General features: G+C 33.4%; 1 protein-coding gene across 1 annotated transcript in view; it reads right to left on the reverse strand.

Moving 5' to 3' along the window:
- The window catches only part of LOC142340957 (muscle LIM protein 1-like), a 50,382-nt gene extending 23,482 nt beyond the window's left edge, over positions 1-26,900 (reverse strand). The window contains exons 1-2 of the mRNA XM_075391754.1: positions 26,742-26,900; positions 3,546-3,669 (exon numbers count right to left, since the gene is read on the reverse strand). Of these exons, the coding sequence (XP_075247869.1) occupies positions 3,546-3,660 (115 nt within the window). The 5' untranslated portion in view covers positions 3,661-3,669; positions 26,742-26,900. The remainder of the gene's footprint in view (positions 1-3,545; positions 3,670-26,741) is intronic.
- Between the last annotated feature and the right edge of the window lie 223 nt (positions 26,901-27,123).

Below are 27,123 nucleotides of genomic sequence, written 5' to 3' on the forward strand. Positions count from 1 at the left end.
AAGTTTAATTAGGTTTGAATATGAAAAGTCACCATTACATACTATTGTTTATGGTGGAACTGGTACAGGAAAGACTTACTTTATTAGAAAATACTCGAAGTTGTATAGGGGAGCCTGCTTCACAGATCAGCAAAGCTGCTTCGCAGATCAGGATCAAGATGGCGAAGCATGGTTGGAGACTCATCATGATCAAAACCAAGATCGAGACCAAAAGTCCATGGAGAAACTTGACTGGAGGTCCATAATCATAGTATGTAAAGATGAAAGAGATTGGCTCAATCCCGAAACTGGCAAGCCCTATAGTGATTTCAATATGTGTGATATAAATATGATCACATCAAAAAATATTCATATATTTCAAAATAGTGTAATTGTTTTTGATGATATGGGTCATAAGGTAAATAAAGATTAATGTTATTATTTTACAGAATGAAGACATCATAATATTCAAATGATTGTAATGTGTCATAAACCAAACCCGATTATTAGTAGCGCAAGACTGAGTTCGGATAATATTTATTTAACAACCTATAGTGGAGCTGATCTTTTAAAATTTTTAATGAAATATAAATTTAAGTGAACATAAATTTTATGAAATAATTAAGGAATTAAACGGTAACTACTATAATTGTACAGATGGAATGTCTGATAAACTTCGTTATGGTATGATAAAATATAATTAGAAAGAGAAAGCTTTATTATTATTGATAGAAATAGAACTATGATATATGACTCGAGAGCTGCTTTCCTATACTTAAAAGCCCTTAGTCTTAAAGATGATTTAGAAAGAGATGAGACAAATAAACCTACAGATTATATGAAACCACTAATGAATATTGCTACAGATAGAAATACTATTAATACAAATAATGGTCAATTCTATTTTAATAAACTTCTTACGTCAAGAGGTATTAAAATTCAGAATGATGTTCTAACTAAAGAAACAATTGAAGCTAATGCTTTAAAAGCAGTATCCACCATAGGTGAAATTTTAGGTACATGTTTTACGATATATAATTATATGTGTCCAGATACAACAGTAAAATTGCTGCACTTGTAGCAGCGGGTGCAAGTAGTATATTAAATAGAACAAAAAATTTAAACAATTATGGTTATGAGGAAGATGAGACTCCGTCCGAAATTATGAATGACGAGACTGGTACTTTAAACAAAAATGGTATAGATTGTTTAAATGATCTATATAAATATAATCAAAAATTTAGAGATGAAAATATAAATTTCGTTGGGGATAAAGCCGGATTGAGTAATGAAAAGATTTTAGATAAAAGATATAAATATAATTCTCTTAATAAGTTAGGTACGGAAAATTTAACTAGGTTTGTCTGGTCTAGAGATTATACTATAGGTTTAATTGAGAATTTGGTTAGTTTTAAAGTGGAATTCTAAATATAATATAAATAATTGAAACTTTGGCTGGTTTTAAATAATGGTTTTAGAATGCTTAGAGTGTAATTATAAATGTGGAACTCTTTTTAATTTAGTTTTTCATTATAAAACAGAACATAAGGATAAAATTAGTGGGTGTGCATGTGGGGATGAATCATTGAGTGGAATTTGTATCAAGGAACTTGCTTCTAGTTCTAGCTTTAAATCTAGTTCTATTTCCAATTCTAATTCTAATTCTAATTATAATTCTATTTCCAATTCTAATTGTAATTCCAATTCTAAATCTAATTCTAACTCTAATTCTAATTCTATTTCTAATTCTAATTCTAGCCCTAAGCCTAACTCCAAACCTAACTCCACATATGCTAATATCAATTTTGATATAACAAGTAAAGTTTGTAATAAATGTAAGGTTATAAAACAAATTACATCTTTTGATAAAAAGAAATCAATATGTAAAGAATTCAATTCAAAAATGGTTAGTTGTTAATATTGTTCTTCTATTATTAGCTTTAGTTGATTAAGGAGTGATATAAAAAAATTCCCATAAAGATATAGATTTGGCCAAAGGCATTAAAGAAGAGCCAGAGTATCGTAAATAATATGTTATAGTTTCCAAATTAAAAGCCAAAGGTATAGATATAGATAAATTATTAGAAGAATAGATTGTTAAAATAAAATTTTTGAAAAAATTAAGAGATAAACGAATGTCCGCATGCTTGCGCTTAATTCTAGGTAGGGGGAGTATGCTCAACTGTGCGCGTGCGCATGGCATGCGCAATCATGCGGGTTGGGGTTTATTTTTGATCAATTTTTGTTTTTGATTGTGAGTATAGTAGTGCATAAAACGGGGGTTACAGTCGACAGATCGACTGGCCAATTTCCCCGAATTCGTGAGGGGGAAGGGGCCAAATCGGGCAGGTGGCTGTAACCCCCGTTTTATCTACTACTTTAAGACACTAACGCAAAACATAGTAAACATCAAAATTAGGCAGAATGACGCAAACCGAAGCGTGAAATTTGTGACAAACTTACTCCTGATTATTTGGAATTAATTTTTTAATGTTCTGATGGCGACTTCGCCAACAATATTTGGGTTTGCAATTCGTGCATAGCATTGATTTTAAAACTTTTTTCAATCATTTTTCATTTGAATAAAGTATGGCTATTTGCTTTTTATTGCAGGCAAAAAATGTGGATAGCATGAAATTAAATCGTTGGTGAAAATAAAAAAATGTCGACTATCAATTCAACTTTTACATAAGTAATAAAATTCGGGTAAATAATAAGGCTCAAAATTTCCGTCAAGGAGCCAAGTAACAATATAATTTTGAACAGTTTCCTAGACCTCATTCATATTTAAAGTATATCTGTTTCCTTTTCTTCACGAAATAGATGAAATTCAACAGTTTTCTTAACCCGTCAAATTATAACGAATAAACTTTAAATCACATCATTACAGCAATGATAGCAGGATGGCTATGCTAATATAGTTGGAAAGGTTACAATGGAAAGAGTTTGAAAGTTACAACTGGAGTGCTTTGAATAGCTTATTTTGTATTTTGCATGTAGAAAATTCAACCTAAATGTGTACATTGCATTACTTTTTCATAGAGTAATGTGATGGACTCTGTCTCCCACCTCTTAATTGTTAAATACCTCTGATGAAAAGAGCACGTGCGTGTGAGTAACCCATAGAGATGCATGGACACTTACAAAAGTGTTCATCAGGGTACTTTTAAACAGGATACTTTTGACTCGCTTATAAGGTTCTTACGCGATTTTTTTACGATTGTTAAGGGAAATCTGCAAGATTTTTTCAACCTTTCGTTTCAATTTTCATTTGAACCAACGATTATCAAATTTTGAATTAAATAATCCCGGTTAACTTTATCTTAATGCCTTGACATTACACTTAGTAGCCTTGGTAACTTGGTAACAATAGTTACAAGGTAACATTGGCAAATTACACTTGGTGAACTGATGCCATTTTGAAATATTTGGAAATGAACATTTTTTAAACGCCTCTATTATTTTGTGAGTGCACCCAAGAGTAGAAAAACTTAGATTATTTCATCTCTAATTGGGGAGCCAAAAGAGGAGCTATGCGATTATTGAAATAGCTAAAGTGTACTTACTGCACCTAACGCAGTCTTTGTGCCACGATCGATCCTGGAATTTTACTTCCTCGTTGAAGTAGACACTCTTCCCACATTTGACACAGTCGGGGGAGGGAACTGGCTTGAATGGCATCCTATGAATCTAAACCGAGCATACATATATCAGTATAACGAATATTAATAGCCTCGGTAACCCTGGTTGACATTTGTAACCATTGGTAACCCGCCATTCAGTACAAAGATGAAAGTTTGTAAGAAAAACAGTGAATGCTGTAAAATAAGATTACATAATATAGCGGTAAATGAGTTGATCTAGGTTGCCATTGCTTGGTCGTCATTGAAGGATCACATAAGATTTCATCCAAATCATAACGTCTTGTACTATCCCTGCATGACTTCAAAAAGTGATGCATGAATTCAAACCTGCATGACTTCAGACAGTTGAATCGTAATTGAGAAGTCATAAATAAATAAAAAGAACAAGGAGGCTTGTTAATGTGCGTTCGCACATGATGCTCCGACCCGCTCTCAAGTACATTTCAGACATAACTGTCAGCCAAATGAAGATATAATCGAAAATAGATGATAAAGTTTAAAAGAAAGTTACACAAACTACTAAATGAATTTAAAAATGCCATTCCTCATTACAGCACTCACGAGATCTGCCACCTTGATAAGACTACGGGAGAAAAAAACAAGGAGGCTCGGTAATGTGCGTTCGCATATTAAGTTCCGACCTCGCTCATCTACTTTTTTCACTTAATCGTCTACCAAATGAGGAAGAGATAAAACAAATCAACATATCAACATATCGTTCAACAAACTACCAAAAGAATAAAACAATCTACTCTAGAGGGTCTATGAGACCTGTGGCTACCATAAAATGACTATCAGAAAAGACGGCAATAAAAATCAAATAGTTAAAAATATTAATTACGACCAAAACTCCTTGTCCATTTTTTGAAAACCACTAATAACCAAACCAAAAGGGCATCAGATAAAATTTATACTCAGAACATTAACCGGCACTTTATTGGAACAAAATATGTGCCTTTTCCTCAATGCGACATGGGAACAAGTCGACTAGAAAATAGCAAAAGGGGCAAAGTTTATTAAAACATTGCTTTTTTTTTAGAAAAAATTAAATTCGAACTGATTAGAAATATTACGCATCAAATGAACTCATTGAGAGAGTGCTTTATACCTCATGAGAGAGCGACTGAGGTCTTTTATTATCCAGGATATGTCATACGACTTCAAAAAGAACGACAAATAGAGGCAAAAACTAAAAATTTGCACAAAAAATTATGCACGAAAACGATGTCCCCCAATCAATTAAATATTAAGCTGTTCGCTAAAAACAATGAAAATCTTCGTTTGAATATTTAGAAAGTAACAACAATTGTAAATCAAAAGGCGCCCATTATTGTGATACTGTGAAAAGAAAACACAAATCCACAAAAAAGGGGAAAATATGCAAAAATCACGAAAAAGGGTTTTCATGCCATTCATAGCCAACAAAAGCTTTCGACTAAAAGAGTAGACAGTTTGTCTTCCAACTACGCGAAAAACTAATTGCAACTGTTATTAATGAGACTAAATCATAAGACTATAAAATAACATTAAAAAAAAGCTGAACTAATAAATTTCACAAAAAAACTTTACGAAACCAGAGTTTTGACGCCATTAAATTTCTCAGATATCAACTGCGAGAACATAACATCTTCATTTGCGTCTCTTTTTACCATCATAACGTCTTTTTGTAAACGAATGTCTCAATATGACAACAAAAATAACCACAAAAACTGAAAAGTATCTAAACTTCATAAAATTCTTCTGAAACAAATTGTCTAAGCCATGAAGACGTCATTTAAAACGTTTAAACAACAGCAAAATTTTTGTTTGATTCAACTAAACTTTATTAAGAGCTCTAAGTAATGAGGCTTTTCTACGAAAAAGATACAACATTGTGAAATACGAAAAAAACGGAAACCAGAACAAAAAGGGATAAGTTGAAGAATATTATTACTCTTTTTATTAGAAATTTAATCCGAAAGTCAAAACAACCATTAGCTATTTACTGATATCATTTATTAAGTTCATTTGTTTATCTATAGTTGGCCACTGAGAACTTTAATTACAGAATGTTTGTGCATATGAATTACAGAACAAAAATTAACAACAAATAAAGTGCAAAAATAAAAAACTCTAACAATTTCTGCAAGAGAACGTTATCACAGCCCTTCAAACCATATGTTTTGAAAACCAAAAATATTTTCAATTTCAAATGTTTTAATGTTTTTTCAGTTAGATTGTTAAATAATAATACAATTTACAAACGAAAGAAAAGCAACAGCAAAAATGGGAAATTTTGCACAAAAATCAGAAAATTTTGTATGAAAACTCGCAGTACCAAAAGCAAGAAAACCTTATATTAAAACAATCAACCGAAAACTTAGTTTCTTTTCTATATGGAGCAAAGGTTGAACTGTAATTACTGAGAATAAACAAAATGATGACTAAAATAATATAAAAAATTGACAAGTTCAAAAAATCAAGAAGTTTCCTTAAAACATATGAATTCAAAAACGTAAGAGACATTAGGTAACAACCAAATGAATAGAAAAGGTTCACCTGCACCTCTTGAGGAAAAAATTTAGGTTTTTGAGTGGTTAAACTTAAAAATCAGACTGCCAAAAGAATAACAAATGAAGGCAAAAGACCAGAATTGAGTTAAATTTTATTAAACTCTTCCCCAAATCCTTTTGGTTCTCTAAAAACAAACTGTATCTACATTTGGCTTTGAATTTACGTGAATTGGAGCTGTCATAAATGGAGCGTGATTTAAAAATTGTCAGTAATTAACTTTAAAAGGACAAAAGCAAAATATTTCGGAAAAAGGAAGCATCAAAATAAAAACGAAAAAGTCTCTGGTTCTAAGAATCCATGATCCTGTCGAAAATCTCCCTGATTTTTTCGCGCGTCTATCAAAACGACCAAATGTTCCAAGTGTTTGCGAATTTGACCAACTGTTGCGTGGAATTCTTTTAATATTAAAAAAAGAACGATTCAATTTGTATAATTATCGATAAATCTGCAAAAAAATGGCAAAGTTTTATTTCCAGAAGACTTTCAAACGGCATCTAATTGCAAATAGCGTTTTTTTGAGATTAGGATGTCTGTTTTAAAGTTTCTAGGTCACTAAGTATTGCAAACTTTAACAAAGTGGATCAAAAAGCATATTTTTTCCATTTTTGATGAAAAAAAATTGAATTTTGAAAATTTTTTCAAAAATTTTACCCACAAAACATTAAATCAAACAATTCAGCAACGCTCTTCTATCTCTAACGGTAACAACAAAAATTTTAACTTATTTTGAATTATATTAGCGAAATTGTGCTAAAATTTAGCAAAAATTACTGAAAATGTTAACAAAAACAGTCGAATGTTCACAAAAATTTAAGCCTGGATAACTCCCTGTAAAAAACGAAAATCGAAAAAATCTTTTTAATTCCGTATTCTGCGCTGGACGGGCTTTAAAACAATACCACTCACAGTTCTATACGATGAAAATATCGATCAGCCAAAATTGACTGAAAAAAAAACCAGTTGAGTATATAGTTCCCCCCTCCCCACTAAAGTGGGGGTCGAAACAGAAAAAATGTTTTACGGCAAAGCGAAAACATCTGAATTTAAAAGCACCTAGTAACAAGGTCAAAATGCAATCAGAAGAAACCTTAACCACACAAGTTAATTTTTTTGTTACTACAAAGCATATGGGATTTATATTAATGAGACTAAGTAACAAGTTGACAAAAAAAGCAATAATCAGCCGAAATTCAAAAATCAACAAAAAAATTTTGAAGCCTAATTTTTACAAATGTCCTAGAAACCATTAGGTTTCAACAAAAATATTAATAAATTTACTAAAAAATTATTATAAAGCCAACAGAATCTGCCTTTGGTTTAAATAAGCCACAGAAACGAACTAAAGATGAAGAAAAACTGGATTAACTTCCAACAAACAAAGCGCGAAAACATATTATTCACGTCATTAAAACCTTTCGTAGTTATTTGAATATTATGTTTTTATTTCAACTGTTAATTAAACTATTTGAGTTAAAGCTATACTTAAAGAATAAGCATGGTCACTTGAGCCTCATTTGAAAATCATTGAGACCTGTTATTACGCGAATGAGTGTGAAGAAGAGAAAAAGGAAGACATATATTCACCACTAACAAAACTTTCATGAGAAGGGAAATTGTACAACAAAAAACATCAGTTACGACGTAATTTAAATAGCAACTTTAGTATTCGAACTACGGGGAAGTGAATGGGTCCTCTCGATGATGAGTATGATATACAAGTAGACAAATATAACAGCAAAAACAAAGTTAAAAAAGTTTGAAAATAAATAATATCACAAAATTCGACGCTATTTGCTGTAAGTCTACTGCATTGAGTAACTTCATTTATTCAACACTCAAGCAGAGGCTTATGAGACCTCTGAGCTCTTTACAACTACATTAAGAACATAAAACAGGCAAAAAAAACAAATTGAAAGGAGTGAGAAAACTGTCGAAGCCATTAAAAAAAGAACTATTCATTAAAATTTTTTATGTGTTCAAATAATTTTTCAACAAAATAGAATTGTTGTTTGTAACGAAATGACTTCAAAAAACCAACAAAAAAAAACAAATATATTAAAACCACAAAATTTTCAAGAAAATCCGCGGTATCAAAGCCATTATTTTTAAAAGCTTTCAACGCAAAATAGTAAACAATAAGTTAGAATAATTTACGCTTGCATCAAAAAGCAATATTTTCTGTCATGGTTAAATCAAAAAGAGTTTATCGCAGTAAGTCGTAAGACTTTGAAAACGACAACAAATGAAAGCAAAAAATAAAAAAAAGAGAAAAAAAAGTTAGAGGACCGTGTCGAAGCAATTAAAACACTACCGTTTTCCCTGCAAACTTGATCTTTGATCTAAGGCAACTCTCCTCTATTCCAATGGTAACTCTAATTAATAAGATAATATGGTAGGGTTTCAAAAGAATCTAAAATTTTTTTTAAAAAAAAAGCAGAAATTAAAAAAATTATGAAAAGTCGTGCTGTCCAAGTCTTAAGGACAATAGTTAGAAGCTATTGTTAAAACCGCTAACCAGATTATTTTGGTTGCAAAAAAAGGAACAGAGTCCTGTCAATAGTGAGAGTGACTTAGAGTTCAAGAAATTAAAATTAAAAATGTTTAATGTTCAAACATTTGTTTTGAGAAATTACATTTGAAATCTCAACAGCCATTAAATTCGATTGCTTTCCACTGAAGTCAAAAAATATGCTAAATTATGCCTCAATGCTTACTGGGAAGAGAGCAATAACAACTTGAATTCATCAAGACGACATCGCAAAAAGTCCGATGTCTATGAAAAGAACATCAAATACAGGCAAAAGCAAAATGTTCAGTTGAAAAGTGCGAGATAAAAATGTCGAAGCCATTTAAACTATGCGCTTTCTCTGAAAATTTTCTTTATAATCCAATCAACTTCTCATAGCCAATGTTAACTATGAATATTAGGATAATGTGATAAGATTTCAAGAGGAATCAAATTTGGGAAAAAATTAGCCAAATCTTTTTGAAAACTTTTGGCATCGAAGTCATGGAGCCAAATTTAGAAGGTAAAACATGTAACCGCAAAATTGTTGCTGAAGTAAGACGTAGGGGGGTTTGTCTTTACTGAGACTGAACTACCGTTCACAAAATTAAATTTCTCTTTTTAGTTCAAAAAATTTGATGATTAGGTAGTTTTTGAAATTTTAGTCGCCGAGTTTTTTGCCATAGGACTCCGAAAATTTAGTAAAATTTCAAAAAGTAAATGAAAATTTCATTAAAAATTTTTCTTTCGAAAAACTATTTTTAAAGTCTCAACAGACATTAGCTCTCCACTCAAGTTACTACGTAGTTCGCTTGCTGTTCTTTAAGAAACCTATTGCTTTTTCAGTCAACGAGTCTATGCCATAGGACTCCGAAAATGTAGTAAACTTTCAAGAAGTAAATCAAAATTTCATTAAAATATTTTCTTTAGAAAAATTATTTTTTAAGTGTTAACAGCCTTTAGCTGTCCCCTCAAATTACTACATAGGTTCACTTAATGCTTTTTAGGAAGCGTATTCCATTTCTAGTCAATGAATCTATGTCATAGGTCTACAAAATCTCAATAAAATCTCAAAAAAGAAATCAAAATTAAAAGAAAAACTGATAAAACTCAGATTGGGAGCCATAAAAAATGATCGATTCCTTAAAAACGAATTATTTGTTCATTGAGCATTATTTCAACTGTAAATGAGGTTTGTCAAGAACCCAGTCTGGATTTTAAAGTTACTAGTCTCCAAGTGAAATAAAAAAAAACAGTAAAAAAACATAAAATGGTTTTTAAAAAATCAGCTCTCAAATAAAAATAGATTTTTTTAATAGTAAACATTCCTATGAGACAAAAGCTACCCCTTTTATGGCCTTCGTCTGTTAGATTCACAGCACTGATCGATTTGTAGCAGAAAATGTGATTTCAAATTGATTTTTTTTAAAGAAGAAGTCCTAATTTGAACAAAAAATTGAACAAAGTCATGCCAAACATCTTGTATTCACGAAAATTTTCAATCCTTGTTAACTCCACAAAGAACACAAAAATCAGAAAAGTCTTTTTAATTCCGAACTATACGCGGTATGAGCTTTTTAATGATACCACTCACATTTCTGTACGATGAATATATGGATCGGCCAAAATTGACTGAACAAAAAAAACCCATTTGAGTATATAGTTCCTCCCCCAAACAAGTGGGTCGGAACACAAAATTTTATGATGAAGGCAAGCAGAAATGTAAGCAAGTGTTGGAAATATTTCCCCTGACATTTTGTCGACTAATTGTGGAGAATGGAAAACTTAACTTCCAGTAATTTGCATTTTTATGTGCAGCTTAGCTGAGTGTGTACTGAGAGCACACATTTTACAGGACTGCCATATAGAAAGCATACAAGTTCTGCCCGATCACAACTGATGAGCTTTTTTTTGAAATGAAAGCTCTCTCTTTTATTCAGTTTTTAAAAAAGAAACAACTATTAATACTCGTAGGAACTCATACGATGTGACCATTTAAAGTTACAGTGCGACACTTTTCTGCTATGATCGGTGCCGGGAAGAATGAGTTGGTGCAATAAAACTAAACTCTTTGGAAAAATTCTGATTAAAACGTTTCTAAAAGCAAGCTAGTCCGAGTATCAGAAATCGTATATGACCTGAAATGACTTCAGTGACTTAAAAATCCTTAGAAAGCCCGTCCAGCATAGAATGTGGATTTAAAAAGATTTTTTTAATTTTCGTTTTTTATAGGGAGTTACCAAGGTTTAAAGTTTGGTGAATTTTAGACGTAATTCAGCTGTTTTTTTGACCAAATTTTTGTCAATTTTGACCAAATTTTTGTCAATTTTGCTCAAATATGTCAAAATTGCTAGCTGTAGTGTTATTGATTTTACGTCTAAATATAGAAAGGAAAAGGGTTGCTAAACTGTTCGATCCGAGTTTTTTGCTAAAACTTTTGTGCACATTTTTTCAAAAATTCAGTCTTTTTTCGTGGAAAAATTGGCTTTTATAGCCCTCTTGCTTTAAATTTTCTGGAAGTAGACACCTTGAAATGGCGGCCGTATTCTTCTTCAGGTCAAAAAAGAGCTAATTATACACCCGTTGTCTTCAACAGTCCTCTGGAATTCTAAATTTGTCAATTTTTTGCAAAGTTAAACTCGATAATTAGAGAAAAGGCATTAGTTTATTCGAACTACGGGGAAGTGAATGGGTCCTCTCGTTGATGAGTATGATATACAAGTAGACAAATATAACAGCAAAAACAAAGTTAAAAAAGTTTGAAAATAAATAATATCACAAAATTCGACGCTATTTGCTGTAAGTCTACTGCATTGAGTAACTTCATTTATTCAACACTCAAGCAGAGGCTTATGAGACCTCTGAGCTCTTTACAACTACATTAAGAACATAAAACAGGCAAAAAAAACAAATTGAAAGGAGTGAGAAAACTGTCGAAGCCATTAAAAAATGAACTATTCATTAATAAAATTTTTTATGTGTTCAAATAATTTTTCAACAAAATAGAATTGTTGTTTGTAACAAAATGACTTCAAAAAACCAACAAAAAAAATAAATATATTAAAACCACAAAATTTTCAAGAAAATCCGCGGTATCAAAACCATTATTTTTAAAAGCTTTCAACGCAAAATAGTAAACAATAAGTTAGAATAATTTACGCTTGCATCAGAAAGCAATAATTTCTGTCATGGTTAAGTCAAAAAGAATTTATCGCAGTAAGTCGTAAGACTTTGAAAACGACAACAAATGAAAGCAAAAAATAAAAAAAAGAGAAAAAAAAGTGAGAGGACCGTGTCGAAGCAATTAAAACACTACCGTTTTCCCTGCAAACTTGATCTTTGATCTATGGCAACTCTCCTCTATTCCAATGGTAACTCTAATTAATATGATAATATGGTAGGGTTTCAAAAGAATCTAAAATTTTTAAAAAATAAGCAGAAATTAAAAAAACTATGAAAAGTCGTGCTGTCCAAGTCTTAAGGACAATAGTTAGAAGCTATTGTTAAAACCGCTAACCAGATTATTTTGGTTGCAAAAAAGGAACAGAGTCCTGTCAATAGTGAGAGTGACTTAGAGTTCAAGAAATTAAAATTAAAAATGTTTAATGTTCAAACATTTGTTTTGAGAAATTACATTTGAAATCTCAACAGCCATTAAATTCGATTGCTTTCCACTGAAGTCAAAAAATATGCTAAATTATGCCTCAATGCTTACTGGGAAGAGAGCAATAACAACTTGAATTCATCAAGACGACATCGCAAAAAGTCCGATGTCTATGAAAAGAACATCAAATACAGGCAAAAGCAAAATGTTCAGTTGAAAAGTGCGAGATAAAAATGTCGAAGCCATTTAAACTATGCGCTTTCTCTGAAAATTTTCTTTATAATCCAATCAACTTCTCATAGCCAATGTTAACTATGAATATTAGGATAATGTGATAAGATTTCAAGAGGAATCAAATTTAGGAAAAAATTAGCCAAATCTTTTTGAAAACTTTTGGCATCGAAGTCATGGAGCCAAATTTAGAAGGTAAAAGATGTAACCGCAAAATTGTTGCTGAAGTAAAACGTAGGGGGGTTTGTCTTTACTGAGACTGACCTACAGTTCACAAAATTAAATTTCTCTTTTTAGTTCAAAAAATTTGATGATTAGGTAGTTTTTGAAATTTTAGTCGCCGAGTTTTTTGCCATAGGACTCCGAAAATTTAGTAAAATTTCAAAAAGTAAATGAAAATTTCATTAAAAATTTTTCTTTCGAAAAACTATTTTTAAAGTCTCAACAGACATTAGCTCTCCACTCAAGTTACTACGTAATTCGCTTGCTGTTCTTTAAGAAACCTATTGCTTTTTCAGTCAACGAGTCTATGCCATAGGACTCCGAAAATGTAGTAAACTTTCAAAAAGTAAATCAAAATTTCGTTAAAATGTTTTCTTTAGAAAAATTATTTTTTAAGTGTTAACAGCCTTTAGCTGTCCCCTCAAATTACTACATAGGTTCACTTAATGCTTTTTAGGAAGCGTATTCCATTTCTAGTCAATGAATCTATGTCATAGGTCTACAAAATCTCAATAAAATCTCAAAAAAGAAATCAAAATTAAAAAGAAAAACTGCTAAAACTCAGAATGGGAGCCATAAAAAAGTGATCGATTCCTTAAAAACGAATTATTTGTTCCTTGAGCATTATTTCAACTGCAAATGAGGTTTGTCAAGAACCCAGTCTGGATTTTAAAGTTACTAGTCTCCAAGTGAAATAAAAAAAACAGTAAAAAAACATAAAATGGTTTTTAAAAAATCAGCTCTCAAATAAAAATAGATTTTTTTAATTGTAAACATTTCTATGAGACAAAAGCTACCCCTTTTATGGCCTTCGTCTGTTATATTCACAGCACTGTTCGATTTGTAGCAGAAAATGTGATTTCGAATTGATTTTTTTTAAAGAAGAAGTCTTAATTTGAACAAAAAATTGAACAAAATCATGCCAAACATCTTGTATTCACGAAAATTTTCAATCCTTGTTAACTCCACAAAGAACACAAAATTCAGAAAAGTCTTTTTAATTCCGAACTATACGCGGGATGAGCTTTTTAATGATACCACTCACATTTCTGTACGATGAATATATCGATCGGCCAAAATTGACTGAACAAAAAAAACCCATTTGAGTATATAGTTCCTCCCCCAACAAGTGGGTCGGAACACAAAATTTTATGATGAAGGCAAGCAGAAATGTAAGCAAGTGTTGGAAATATTTCCCCTGACATTTTGTCGACTAATTGTGGAGAATGGAAAACTTAACTTCCAGTAATTTGCATTTTTATGTGCAGCTTAGCTGAGTGTGTACTGAGAGCACACATTTTACAGGACTGCCATATAGAAAGCATACAAGTTCTGCCCGATCACAACTGATGAGCTTTTTTTTGAAATGAAAGCTCTCTCTTTTTTTCAGTTTTTAAAAAGGAAAAAACTATTAATACTCGTAGGAACTCATACGATGTGACCATTTAAAGTTACAGTGCGACACTTTTCTGCTATGATCGGTACCGGGAAGGATGAGTTGGTGCATTAAAACTAAACTCTTTGGAAAAATTCTGATTAAAAAGTTTCTAAAAGCAAGCTAGTCCGAGTATCAGAAATCGTATATGACCTGAAATGACTTCAGTGACTTAAAAATTCTACTATGCTTCAACAAAAATATGCCCAGTTGTCAACTAGTATAACAAGTAATGTATAGCACTGCAAAAATTTCTTTTTTCATATACTCATTCAAATACAAGATATGGCAAGTTTCTTTAGCGCTGCAATGGTAGACTTATTATCGATAAGTGAACATTCTCACAATTTTTTTCTCTGCAATCTGGGCTGACTACAGACTGCTGACAAACAGACTTCTTAGTTCTAAACTTTTCGAATTATTTTATGTATCTGATGTAGCGAATACTTCATTTTTAACACCCAAATAGGAAATTCATTGTGGGCTTCAGCGAGTTTTTCTATACTGATAATATACTATTAATAGTTTTTCTGTACTGATTTTCTTTCTGTACTGATTTGTGAAAACATGAGCAATCGTGTTTCGGGTCAATTTCTTAAAAAATTCATTTATTTTTTTTCGGTGTGATATTCTTTTAGAATGGACTTCGAATATTTGCGGTGAAAAAGTCACTCTACACTTTGAGATGGATATTGCATCGCAAATTCCTCCTTCAATTGTTGCGCAAAATGACTTATTTACTTTGGTTGGGCTTCGCGGAGTAAGAAATACTCGTTTCTACTCAATAGTCATAACGAAGAACAACTGCCAAATTTGACTAGCCACCTGAAATGACAATTGAATTGCGAAACTGAATTTCATCAAATGGAAGTCACGAAACAGAAATTTGTTCATGACATGAATAGACCATGACCTGCCCAGGTAGAAACAAGAGTGAACCGAATTTTAAGAGCGTTAAATATGGATTATATTGAACTAATGAACCAAATAATATTTGAGCATGTCAAATTCATATAACGATTTTTAAATTGTTTTGGAATACAAAATTAAAAAGATAAAATCAGAAAACTAGTAGTTACTCATCGGTTATATATTATGTACAATATAATATACCACTAGGAAGCATGACTAAATGTATAGTTATAGTTTCAGTTTCTATCGTAAATCGAAACCATTAATAATGCGCAACTGTTTGGCATCAACCACGAAATTTCAGTAGGAAAGTTAAGGTCGGGATCGCACTATAAGCAAACACTGCACGATAAACCTAATTGGCAGTGTCTGTAATTCGATTGTCATATTATTCAGTTGCCTGAATGTCCTCTACCAATATGCTATTTTGCCACCAGTTGCTCCGACCCCTCTTGAGGGGGGAGGAACTATATACTCAAATGGGTCTTTTTTGTTCAGACAATTTTGGCCGATCGATATAATAATCGTAGAGAGTTGTGTGTGGTACCCTTAGAAAGCCCGTCCAGCGTAGAATGTGGATTTAAAAAGATTTTTTTAATTTTTTTTTATAGGGAGTTACCAAGGTTTAAATTTTGGTGAATATTAGACGTAATTCAGCTGTTTTTGACCAAATTTTTGTCAATTTTGACCAAATTTTTGTCAGTTTGCTAAATTATGTCAAAATTGCTAGCTGTAGTGTTATTGATTTTACGTCTAAATATAGAAAAGGGTTGCTAAACTGTTCGATCCGGGTTTTTTGCTAAAACTTTTGTGCAAATTTTTTCAAAAATTCAGTCTCTTTTCGTGGAAAAATTGGCTTTTATAGCCCTCTTGCTTTAAATTTGCTGGAAGTAGACACCTTGAAATGGCGGCCGTATTCTTCTTCAGGTCAAAAAAGAGCTAATTATACACCCGTTGTCTTCAACAGTCCTCTGGAACTCTAAATTTGTCAATTTTTTGCAAAGTTAAACTCGATAATTAGACAAAATGCATTAATTTTTTTTGACAAATTGAAAAAATTTGTATAGAACTGATCTATTTCGCAACCATTTCAACAACTGATTGTGTTCTTAGACGGGCAGCAAAATCTGGGCTAATCTTGATCTCAACAATGATCCTTACGATAAAAAAAAATTTTAGATTTTAATGGGGCGCGACCTTTTTTTCAAAATTTCTCCGCTATGTAAAGATGATTTTTATGTAAAATCCTGACGCGAAATTCAAATCAGGGCTCAATCAATGACAGAAACTATTTACAAAAAACAAAACCCAACGAGATTCTATTATGGTTTCAGAGCTATGCTCATGGTTTTTATAGCCCTGAGAATGGATTTCGTAAAAGCCTTATGGACTTCTAGCGTTTTGCTTTCATTTCTTTTACTATTTGTAGCCCAATGACTTGGTGTCCCCAACGAAAGATCCAGTTAGCTTTTAGAAGATATAAAAGATTCTAGATATTTTTTTCAGTTTTTATCTATTTTCTGTTATGAATATAAAAATTTTAGTTTTGAGAAAATATCGGTGCATTTTGAGCTTTGCCATTATTTTATCTTATTTCCCTCAACTTCGGGCTCCGTATCAGTAAAAGCAAGCGTGAGTTGGCAACCTGTGAGACTTAAATAATGTCACCAAAGACTTTATATTCAATTAATGGTTTCTTTTTTTGGTACTAGGCGTTTATAATTTTTTTCATTTTTGATCATAATTGCAAATTTGTTGAGTTCGTTTCCTTTCTTTGTCGAATTATCAAATTATTGACACGTTTATCTTGCGCAACTTTGTGGTTTTTTGATTTTGATTGTGTTTTTACTTCTGTTTGTTGTTATTCTTCATACACCCGTTAACGGTAGACGTTAATTGCTTCCCCAGGACGTACAACTCAACTTAGTTAAAAACTTCAGTTTATAGCTGTTTTAGTGAATTTTAAATTAAATTTAAAAAAAATTTTCATCCGTCTCTTTTTTGTTTTTTATTTTTGTCACCGTGAAACTCAGTCTCCCTCATTAGAGGTCCCAAATACTTTTATTGATTCAAACATTTTTCCACGCTTGGTTATACGTTGTGACTGATTGCTTCGACCAATTAGTTTCAAAAAAGTTGTCGATAGTTCAATACTGTTTAATTTATAGGTTTCTTGTTCTTGTCATGTCTAATTAGTTTTTCTATGATGCAGACTCGTTGATGTTAAGATGGAAATAACGATTTACAGTTCTTGCAGATAGCATCTTATAATTATACAGCCTTGATCAGTATCATGTCGTAAAATTGTTTGAAAATTTGACTTCTCTATGTATTTGATATTTTGTGGAGTCGTGACTTAGTCTCATTATTAACAGGCCCAAATGACTTCCTGAGACGTTGAAATTTAATCAATCGTTTTTTCAAAATCTTGATTCTGTTATGACTTTTGAAAATATTTCTTTTTGAAAACAAATTTGGGTTTTTGAGCTTCTCCTGAAATTTGTTTCTCGGTTTTGTTACTACTGTTACTACAAGATTCCATAAGATAATAGATTTTTATATATTTGTACATTTCGAAGTATTTTTGGTTTCTTTTTTAAATTAAAACAATAATTGTTGATCCCATTCTCTATAAAAATTTTGCGCAATCAAACATTGAATAATTACAGGTGTCAATTGCTTCCTATGCAGATATAAACGTGTATAATATTTTAGTGATTTCGATTGATACCTAATTACTTTAATAACTGTGAAATTAATTGTATTCTAAAATGGATTTTTTTTTCAGTTTCGCACCTATTTGCTTTTTTTTGTCGACCTATTAATGAGTTGCCTGAGGGACAGGTCCCATGAAGTATAGATTAAATTGTTTTGTTTAGGTTTTTATCTGATTTGCTTTTGTTATGACTCCGAGTTTTTTCGTATTTCCTTTATATTTTAGACACCGAGTTTTGGTCGTAAATAATGTTTGTTGTTTGATTTTTTTTATTGTTTTTAGTAGTCTTTTTATCAACAACTTTCATCGGCCCTCTAGTGTGGCATTATTTTATTTCATTGGTTGTTTATTGATCGAAATGTATGTTTTTGAAAGTTTTCTATCTCTTCATCATTTGTTCGCCAACTAAATCGAGAATGTGGACGAGCGGGGTCGGAACTTTATGTGCGTACGTGCATTACCGAACCTCCTTGTTCCTTATCTTTATCCAAATCCTTCTTGGTAGTCGCGTACTTCGTCTGAGATTTGAACAGCTTATCACATGAAGCTTTAACAGCCCGTTTTGTCGACTTACGAGCAGAACGAATTTTTGGTCTGAATGGTGAAATTGCGTCAAGATCTAGATTCTGCAGCGCAACTGCTGACTCTTGTGACTCTTGTGCAGCTTATCTTTAGTTTGAGTGGATTAATAACTAGGCTCTCCTATATAGTCGTTTTGGAACACGCATTTTTAGTGCTCCTGCAACAGTTCTACTTCTTGACAGACAAGATGGTCCAGACAATAAAATCAAATCGTCACTCACTTTTTCGAACGCATAATCCTTTTGTCTCCTTGTCATTATTTTGCAGTCTGGTCTTATTTTATGAAGGGCAATTTTTTGTTCTAGTGTTTATTAATTTGTATTAATTTTTTTCCCAAATCTTTATGTTGCATATTCTGCTAATTTGATGTCTCTCTCTTTGCTTGTATCAAACTTCGTGGTTTTTAGAGTTTACAGATCTTTTTTTTGTCTGGCTCGTTGTCTGACTATCTATCTGTTGTCAGAAGAATTTGTTCACTGCCCTTTTAACTTAGAAGGGGGTCACCAACGTAAATTTGTATATCCTCATTAAGTTTTTTACATTTAAATAATGGTGGCTATTTGCTCTGCAGGAAGACAGATAAAAATCCTTATCCGCTTGTTGCAACTGTTGCGCTGACTAAATTTTATCAGTAAAATGCGGTGAGTATACGGCCAATAAAAAATCTCGACGAAACTCAGCTTGGCAAAACTGCCAGAGTGGATGGAATGTATATCCTCTAAGACCCGTCTTTATTCGCCTTTATTGCCTTCAATTCCCTCATCGATACACAAGTACCCTAGTTATACGCTTAGATGGCGCCACAGAGAATTGATATAGAGACTGATGTTCTTCTGGCGTCGTCTTTTACCACGCAACCTCTCACTTCCTTGTGAATTGGATCGTTGCCCTTCGTAATCGCCAAGAGGGACCTGCTTAAAATTTTCTCCACCACTTTTGTCATTTTTTGTCCTCAGATTCCTTTTTCAAAGTGTTCGGCAAAGATTTTGTTCCTGGCTGGGTAGAGCTGTGTGTTTTTGTTCTTCGAATGGAAGAATCTCCTCATTCAGGATCAGGGTGGAGGATGAGTCTTGATTTGAGGGTTTCATCTAACTTTTGGCGAGGCATTGTGTTTAAGTTAGTCGAATTGTGTGATTGTATATTTGAAATTGTAATAGAAGGTAATAATTCATCACTGTGCTTATCTTGGGCTAAAATGGGGGAATTTGGTTTTGATGTTTATAAAGTCAGATTTTGTGGTATGCTGTTAAGTCAGAATTTGTGATTATTTATTTGCTGTCACACGTAGTGCATACACTACTTAATCCCTCACAAGGAGCAGATTTTTGAGCTTGCAGTTTGTGCAGTGCAAAATCCAGGCTAATATTTGTATGAGTGCCTTTAAATGCTAATTGACGTTCAGGTGAAGAGATAATTTTGTCAAATTTTGGTTTATTTTATTTTTATGAACTGCAGTTTCTGCGTAGCCAAAGTGTTAATTTTTTTTAGCTGTAAAATTTTATGATGCAATTGATTGTAGACAGTATAAAAAATTAGTTTTTTGTTGTTGCCAGTTGCGGTGACAAATCTGTGATAAATTGTGTGATGTAATTCGTGTTTCATAATGTTTGATAATGTTTCAATTGATTTTGAAATAGGACTAAGAATTTGTTCGAACGGTTTTTTTTCCTCTAGAAGTGATGGCCACATCAAAATTTTGGATTACGAGGAAATTTTTTTGCTCTTGCTAAGGGGTTTTGTTAACAATTATCAAAAGTTCAAATTTTGCTCCAGTAAGATGCTCTATTGTGAAATTTGGTGACCCGTCAATTCAGTTTCCGAGTTTGTAACTTGATATATTTTGATAAATTAATGTGTAAATTATCTTCATCTATACGTTTTAGACAATGACTTACGTATTTCGTGTGGTCTTCTTTCGTACCTGTACTGAGTGTAATATTCTCCTCCAGAGAGCAAAAGGTTTTTTGTTAACCAATTAGTGGATAATCTATAGTCCTTTGAAATTCTGCTGGCTGACATGTCAGGTACAACATAGAATCAGAATTGGAAACTGTATATTCCAGTAGATTTTCCTCAGATAGTATGAAAATTACAGTGTTTAGATGTGTCAAGGTGAAGTTGAAGTTCCCTATGTGCATATTTTTGATTTCTGGCCGATTGTCGTAAAGTATTCATATGGTTGTTTTAGTCTCAGTCATGTTTTGTGATATTGAATCATTGAGCATTGGTATTTTTTCAAAGTTGTGACTCTTGGACTTTCATCAGAAAAATTAGCTAATTTTTCTATTCTAGAGAAGATCGATTTCTTCTGTGATTTTTGGCTGTAGATTAATAGGAAATTGTCTCCCTTTTTAATGCTTGGCAGTCATATTTTTATGAGATTTTGAATTAGTATGTGTGCCTTTGGTTGAACAAGACGTTAAACTAGTGCCGTAAATTTAGCAGCAATTGCTGGTGATACTGTTCATAGAATTACCAGAATCAAGTTGTTCTTGTAAATTGAAAGGCAAAGTTACTGGTAGATGTCTCTTCCCACTACGTTTTCGTGATCATCCTAGTCCATGGTCAGCGAAGCATTTTATGTTTTCATTTTTTAAATGCAATTAAAGCATGTAGTGCGCGCTTAGCTCCTAAAGAAAAATCTGCAACTCAAAAAAGAAAAATTACCAATGATTACTGTGTTTTTGCGTCCTGTTTGTTACTTTAGCTGGCTGGAAGTCTTTTTTGGGTCTATTGGGGCAAGATGAAGAATGGCAGCCATCGGTGAGATTGTTCTTTTTTTATAGTAATTGGTTGCTCGTGCCGTTGTTTTTTTCCGGTAAATTTACCCTCCCCACGTTTTTGGTATTCATTAAGAAAAGAACAACAGTATTTTAGTTACTTCAGTTGCCGATATTGAAATTTATTATTGATATTTATATAATAGTTGCAGCCCAATTTGAAAGCAGCTTCTCCTCTTATCAGCAGTGAAATTAAAAATTTTTTGATATATAAGAAGCTATGCTTTTTACTTGGAAAAATGAACGAGGAATGGTAAAGAAAAAAGGAAACAAAATTAAAGCTTCTTCAGTTCAAAACAATGATTGTAGAACAGTAGATAGCTCTAGCTTTGTTGAAAACAGCTTGTGATCAGACTTTTTAATTGAAGGAAACCAATGCTGTGGATTAGCACAGTCAATGAGCAACTTGACAGTTGATGACTCTGACGCCCGTTTTCAAATTCCTGTTGATACAGTGCTGTTTTATCCTGATAGAAAAGACAGGCTGTTTGAAATAACTGTGAAAAGCCACAAAAACAACAAAATATACATCAGTTTGTCAAGTTGGGACCACAAATTGATGAATGGGTGTGCTCACGAATCATTTGGGCATACGCTCAATTGAGCTCCTTTCTGTCAAATACAAAAAAAAAGATTCCACAAGATATAGCAGCCCGCATTATCATGATAATTTTGACTGGCGAAACGGAAACAAGTTTAAGTAGCACAGAGTTCAGTCCTTGTTCGTCAAACATGAATCCTATTGGACTGTCAGATTTGGAAACAATTTGCAAGAAACAGATTCCAAAGAACGGTACATACCGGTCAAAATTCGACTCAGTTGGTCTGATGTTCTCACCAAAACTATCGAGGGATATATCTCACAGCAAAACTGCACACAAAACTGGAAGAAGCTATTTGCCATTAGTAAATGCATATTATGAGCATCTAATAGAAAAGATAGTGAAAAGAAACACAAACAAAACCAGGGAAACTTATTGTCAAAACGGTTTGAGCGCTGGAAAGCGGGGGACTACGCCTAACTTTGGTATGAAGCTGCATCGATTAAGCAATCAAGAAAAACAGTTACTGAAACCATAGAAGCACTTTCAGCTTGCTCTTAGGCGCTGTGCCTCCAAGTCCAAATTGGGAGGGCAGCAAAAATTCTGTCATTCGATGTAGTAGCGCCAGATAATACCCAAACATTCACAGAGCATAAAACTCTACACCTTCTGGAAGAAGAACCTCGGCTGCAGTTTCAAGATTACAGCTCCCAAGCTCATCAGTTTGATGAGCCAACTTTATTTGGCCAAACAGAAGCCTTCGCCAATTTCTCAGCTGCTAGTCCATCTAAAATGTACCCTGAACACCTTTTGCACGCATTTAATTGCGCTGCTTCGGATCAATCTAAACAAGCTATTACAAGGATGACAAAGTTTGTGAACTTGGCCAGCAGAGGTCAGCTCGCTGTCTCTGTGGCACCAGTTTTCTGCCGTGCTTCTTTAACTGCTTTAAAGAAATTAAAAGGTGGTGTACGTCCGATAGCTGTAAGCGAAGTCTTGCGACGTTTGGTTGCAAAATGCATAGCCAAACAATCACAAACAGAGTCGGCCGAACTGTTCTCATCTAAACAACTTGGTGTAGGAGTCAAGGGTAGAGCTGACAGTACCATACACGCAACCAAAATAACATTTGAGAAATTGCAGCTTTCAAAGAATGCAGGAATATTACAGATCGATTTTGAAAACGCCTTCAATTTCATTAAGGGAAGTCAAATTCTAAATGCAGTTGTTACATTATTGCCGAGTCTTGCATCATTTGCCGTTCACTGCTACTCACAGCAAAGTCATCTCACTTACAGTAACAAATCTGTAACAAGTCAATCTGGAGTGCAGCAAGGAGATCCCTTGGGTCCTCTATTGTTCTCTCTAATGTTTTGGCTTATAACAGAAGAGATTGAATAAAAAATACCTAATCTTACCCAGCACTGTTTGTACCTTGACAATGGTATTATTGCTGAGACAGAAATCAAACTGAACCAGGCTTTAGATATATTGACTGTTTCGAGAACAACTTGCGGTCTAGAGCTCAGAAGAGACAAATGTGAATTGTTTTGAAAAAGAGCTCTAAACACAATCAATAGCAGAATTAGAAGAAACAGTAGAGAGGGACTTGAAATACTGGGTGCTGCTGTTGGATTCCCCCGAATTGTTGCTTCCTCGATACAGAAACGTGTTCAAAAGATCGAAAAACTACTGGAGAACTGTAAGCACATAAAGGACCCACAGTGTGCTCTTGGCATTCTACGTAGTTGCCTGGGTGCACCAAAAATGGTGTGTTCACTGCGCTGCAATACACCATCAGAGGAAGATGTAAATATTTCTGAGGAATTTGACTCGCTTCAAAGGGCATCTTTTGAGAATATACTGGGATCAGTCTTGTCCAATGAATCATGGCATCAAGCAGGTTTGCCTTTCAATAGGACTGGAATTGGAGTCCGAAGATTGTCTGATCAGATAAAAGCAGCTTAAAATGGTTTGATGTCACAGTCTGCTACATTAGTAGAGCTTATAACTGGCCAAAGTCTGACAGCAGATTAATCTTTTACCAATTTGATTGATGAAATAAATGATTTGTTAATATCGCAGCTCACTAAAAGCAAAATACAGGAAGTCCTCGACGAAGTTAATCTCAATAAATTAATTGAAAATCAAACTTCCGAAAAAGGAAAAGCTCGTTTATTGTCGCTCTCTCTGCTTCAATCAGGAGCATGGTTATTGGCAGCTCCCATACCGGCTCGCGGCCTCCATCTTTTGCCAATCGAGTTTCGTGCAGCTGTGACGTACAGACTGGGCGCCCCCATTTATGAAAAAGAAAGGAAGTGTCCCTTTTGTAAAACAGGTTCTTTGGATACACTAGTTGATCATGCTGTTGCATGTCATGGGCGGGGCGATATGATTCGTGACACGACCGCCTAAGGGACAACATTTTTTTCGCTTGCAGCGCTGCCAACCTGTCAGCAGTTTGCTAGCAGAAAAACCTGATACCAGAAACAAATTCTCGACCTATAGATATGTATTTACCTTGTTGATTTGCTGGGCAACCGACAGCTCTGGATTTAACCATTAACTCCCCACTGCAACCCAGTTTTATTTCAAATGCGGCGAGGAAGTCTGGTTTTGCCCTGAGAGCTGCGAAAGACAGGAAGTTGGAGTTCGCAATGTTCCCAACAATGTGCCAACATAGGTGTTCAATTTATTCCCATGGCTTTTGAATCATTTGGAGGACTCTCTGCATTGGTCAGAAAGACATTGAAGCGAATAGCTCTGCTCACTGACAAATGAATTTTGTACTCAACTGGTTTGTCAGTTGCTTTCAGCAGGCTTGCGCAATCGGTTTCAGTCACGCTAATGCCAGGAAACGCTATAATGTTGATAGCAAGAAGTGCAGAACTGTTAGCCAGCTGCAAGCAAAAGAAGCCTCCTTAATGTCTCATGACCTTCGATTGTGTGGGTTTCAGTATCACAATTGCAAACCAAATAGCGTGAGTTCCACTATCCTAGTTGAAAACCCGATTGTGTGGGTTTTACTATTCCAAATGACAACACGATTGATTAAATTTATTTAATTAGGAGTTTTTATTCTTACCTGGACAAAGTGGGGAGAATAGAAACATAAATTTCATATCTAGAAAACTGAAATGAACTGCTGAAAATTGATTTACTAAACTGGTGATCTGCTGGTTTATAAACCTAGTCATGGTAACCAAGTTAATTGGTAATTCATTCAGTTTCAGAAAAAAATTACTTTAATTAATTCGTTAGATAAGTTTTTCACTTTATCTCCGTCATTTGTTTAAATCCACGATGTATTTGGCTTTAATGCATTATTTTTTTGCGAGGCTCTTGTTGATGGCACTGCGCGCACTTTGGGAGTGGTCTATCATTGTTGCGCGTTAACTATAATTCCAAGTTGCATCTGTATTCTGACAGGTTCCACTGTTGCCGTTTCGATGATTATTGTCGCCACGTATTCATCATTCGAACTTTTGTATGACGAATCGAAAATTTAATTGCGCAACTGGTTATAGCTAGTGATATAATTAACAATTTCATCCAATCATCTTCTACAGTGTCCTTGAATTAGTTAACATTCGTTGTTGAGATTGAGTTTGCTGTTGCATTTTTGGCTTTATGCACGTTCTTTCAAAGTGATTGGCAATTTCACAATTGCTACAATTCTCAAATTGAGCGAGACAAATAGATTTATGGTTCTCGTTTCATATTTGATCGCAACTTGGACAGTTGTTTGGTTTTTTTTGTGTTTGGGGGTAAATAGTCGCTTTGCGAGTGAAGTTCTGAAATTGTTGGTTGTAATTTGTGTTGCGATTGCTGTTCTGGAAAATGATTACGAAATTGGCGGTTCGGTTTTTTGTTCACTTTTAGTTCATTCTTTTTCAAGTGCAATGCTGGGGGTATCTCTTTCTTCGAGTAGTTGTTTTTATATATCAAAAAAAATCGTATAAGTGATGAAGAAATCTCGTATTATGGAATCATCTTGCTGTCCAATCTTGCAATTTTTAGCTTATTCCTTAAGTCTGCCGCAAAAAGAATCCCCTGCTTCGGCTTTTTGCTGCTTTAGAGTAAATACTTAAGTACGCACCATATATGATAATTCGGCTTCTTATGAAAGATTCTGAAAGGTGGAGTCAAAAATGAACCAAATTACAAGAACACCAAATATGGATGACATTGAAATAATGAACCCATTGCTTTATGATATGTCATATCCATATAACACTCTGCTCAAATGGTTTATTCACTCAAATTTTCAGAATTAAGTTTTGGGTTCACGAGGTTTGCTAAAAACACAAGTATTAAAATTGACTGACCTCTGCACCTGAGAAACAATAACAGACTTCGCTTTATTGAAAATTGATTAAACAAAAAAAGTTTTTCATGAATACATAAGTAAAATCTATCTATGTAAGATCTATATGCAGATTTAAAACTTTCCACCAAGAAATTTGTTTCTTATAACTATACTGACCTGAATCTAAATCGATTCAACCAAAACCTGAATGATAAGCATGATACTCTCATGCGATAAAATTTAACTCCACCAGGACCCAACAATTTTCACATGCCAATGAAAAGAGGACGATACTTGCTCTGGTTACAGCCCAAAATCTTTCGTTTTGACCGGAACGATTAATTCTTAAGTTTTGTTGTTATGCATGAGTACTTCTATGGGTTAACAGTCCGTTAATATCACCAATGATACTGGTCTCCTTGCCTACTTTTCACCCCATCTCTCAGCTACTCTTGTCTCACCTTAATCTCCTTCTAGCAATAAAGTTCACAATAATGTACACATTTAAGTGGTGCCATAAATTTAACCAATCGTTATATGTTTCAGCATAATAAGGGCCATAAAACCTAAGTTTTTGTAATGCCATTTTGCGATTAACTACATCCAGATTTTAGCTTAAATCAGGTTAAAATTGTTGCTGGTTTTGACCTGTTAAAGATTACTTAGCCAAAAACACAATACCTTTCAATTGCCTTTCAATTAAATTGGCTGATTTATTAAACTTACCAAAAATAGATTGCTGGAAGATGCGCTTCAAACTAATTGAGGTAAATTAAAGTAATCAATCTCAGAGTTTCGGTTGAAAAACCTCAAACGAATTCAGTGCAAAATAAGTAGATATTTTTGCACAAACGCCCGTTTTCGCTTCAACCGCTGCCTCTTCAATTTGTTAAATGAGAACAAACAAAAAGACAGGAAGCGAAAACCTCCCTTGTTGGTATAGCGATGAAAAATATTTCCCGTGTGAACAAAAACGTGGGCACAAGTCACTTTTTGCTAAACCTTTAGCGTATAGCTTGAGGTAACGAAAAATAGACGCTGAAATATGCAAGGCAATTTTAGTATTTTTACCCCTTTTCTGCTATTCCACTCTGTGTTTTAGCATTTC

This window comes from Convolutriloba macropyga, chromosome 6, assembly GCF_964194025.1.
Source record: "Convolutriloba macropyga chromosome 6, txConMacr16.3, whole genome shotgun sequence".
In the NCBI taxonomy this organism is placed as follows: domain Eukaryota; kingdom Metazoa; phylum Xenacoelomorpha; order Acoela; family Convolutidae; genus Convolutriloba; species Convolutriloba macropyga.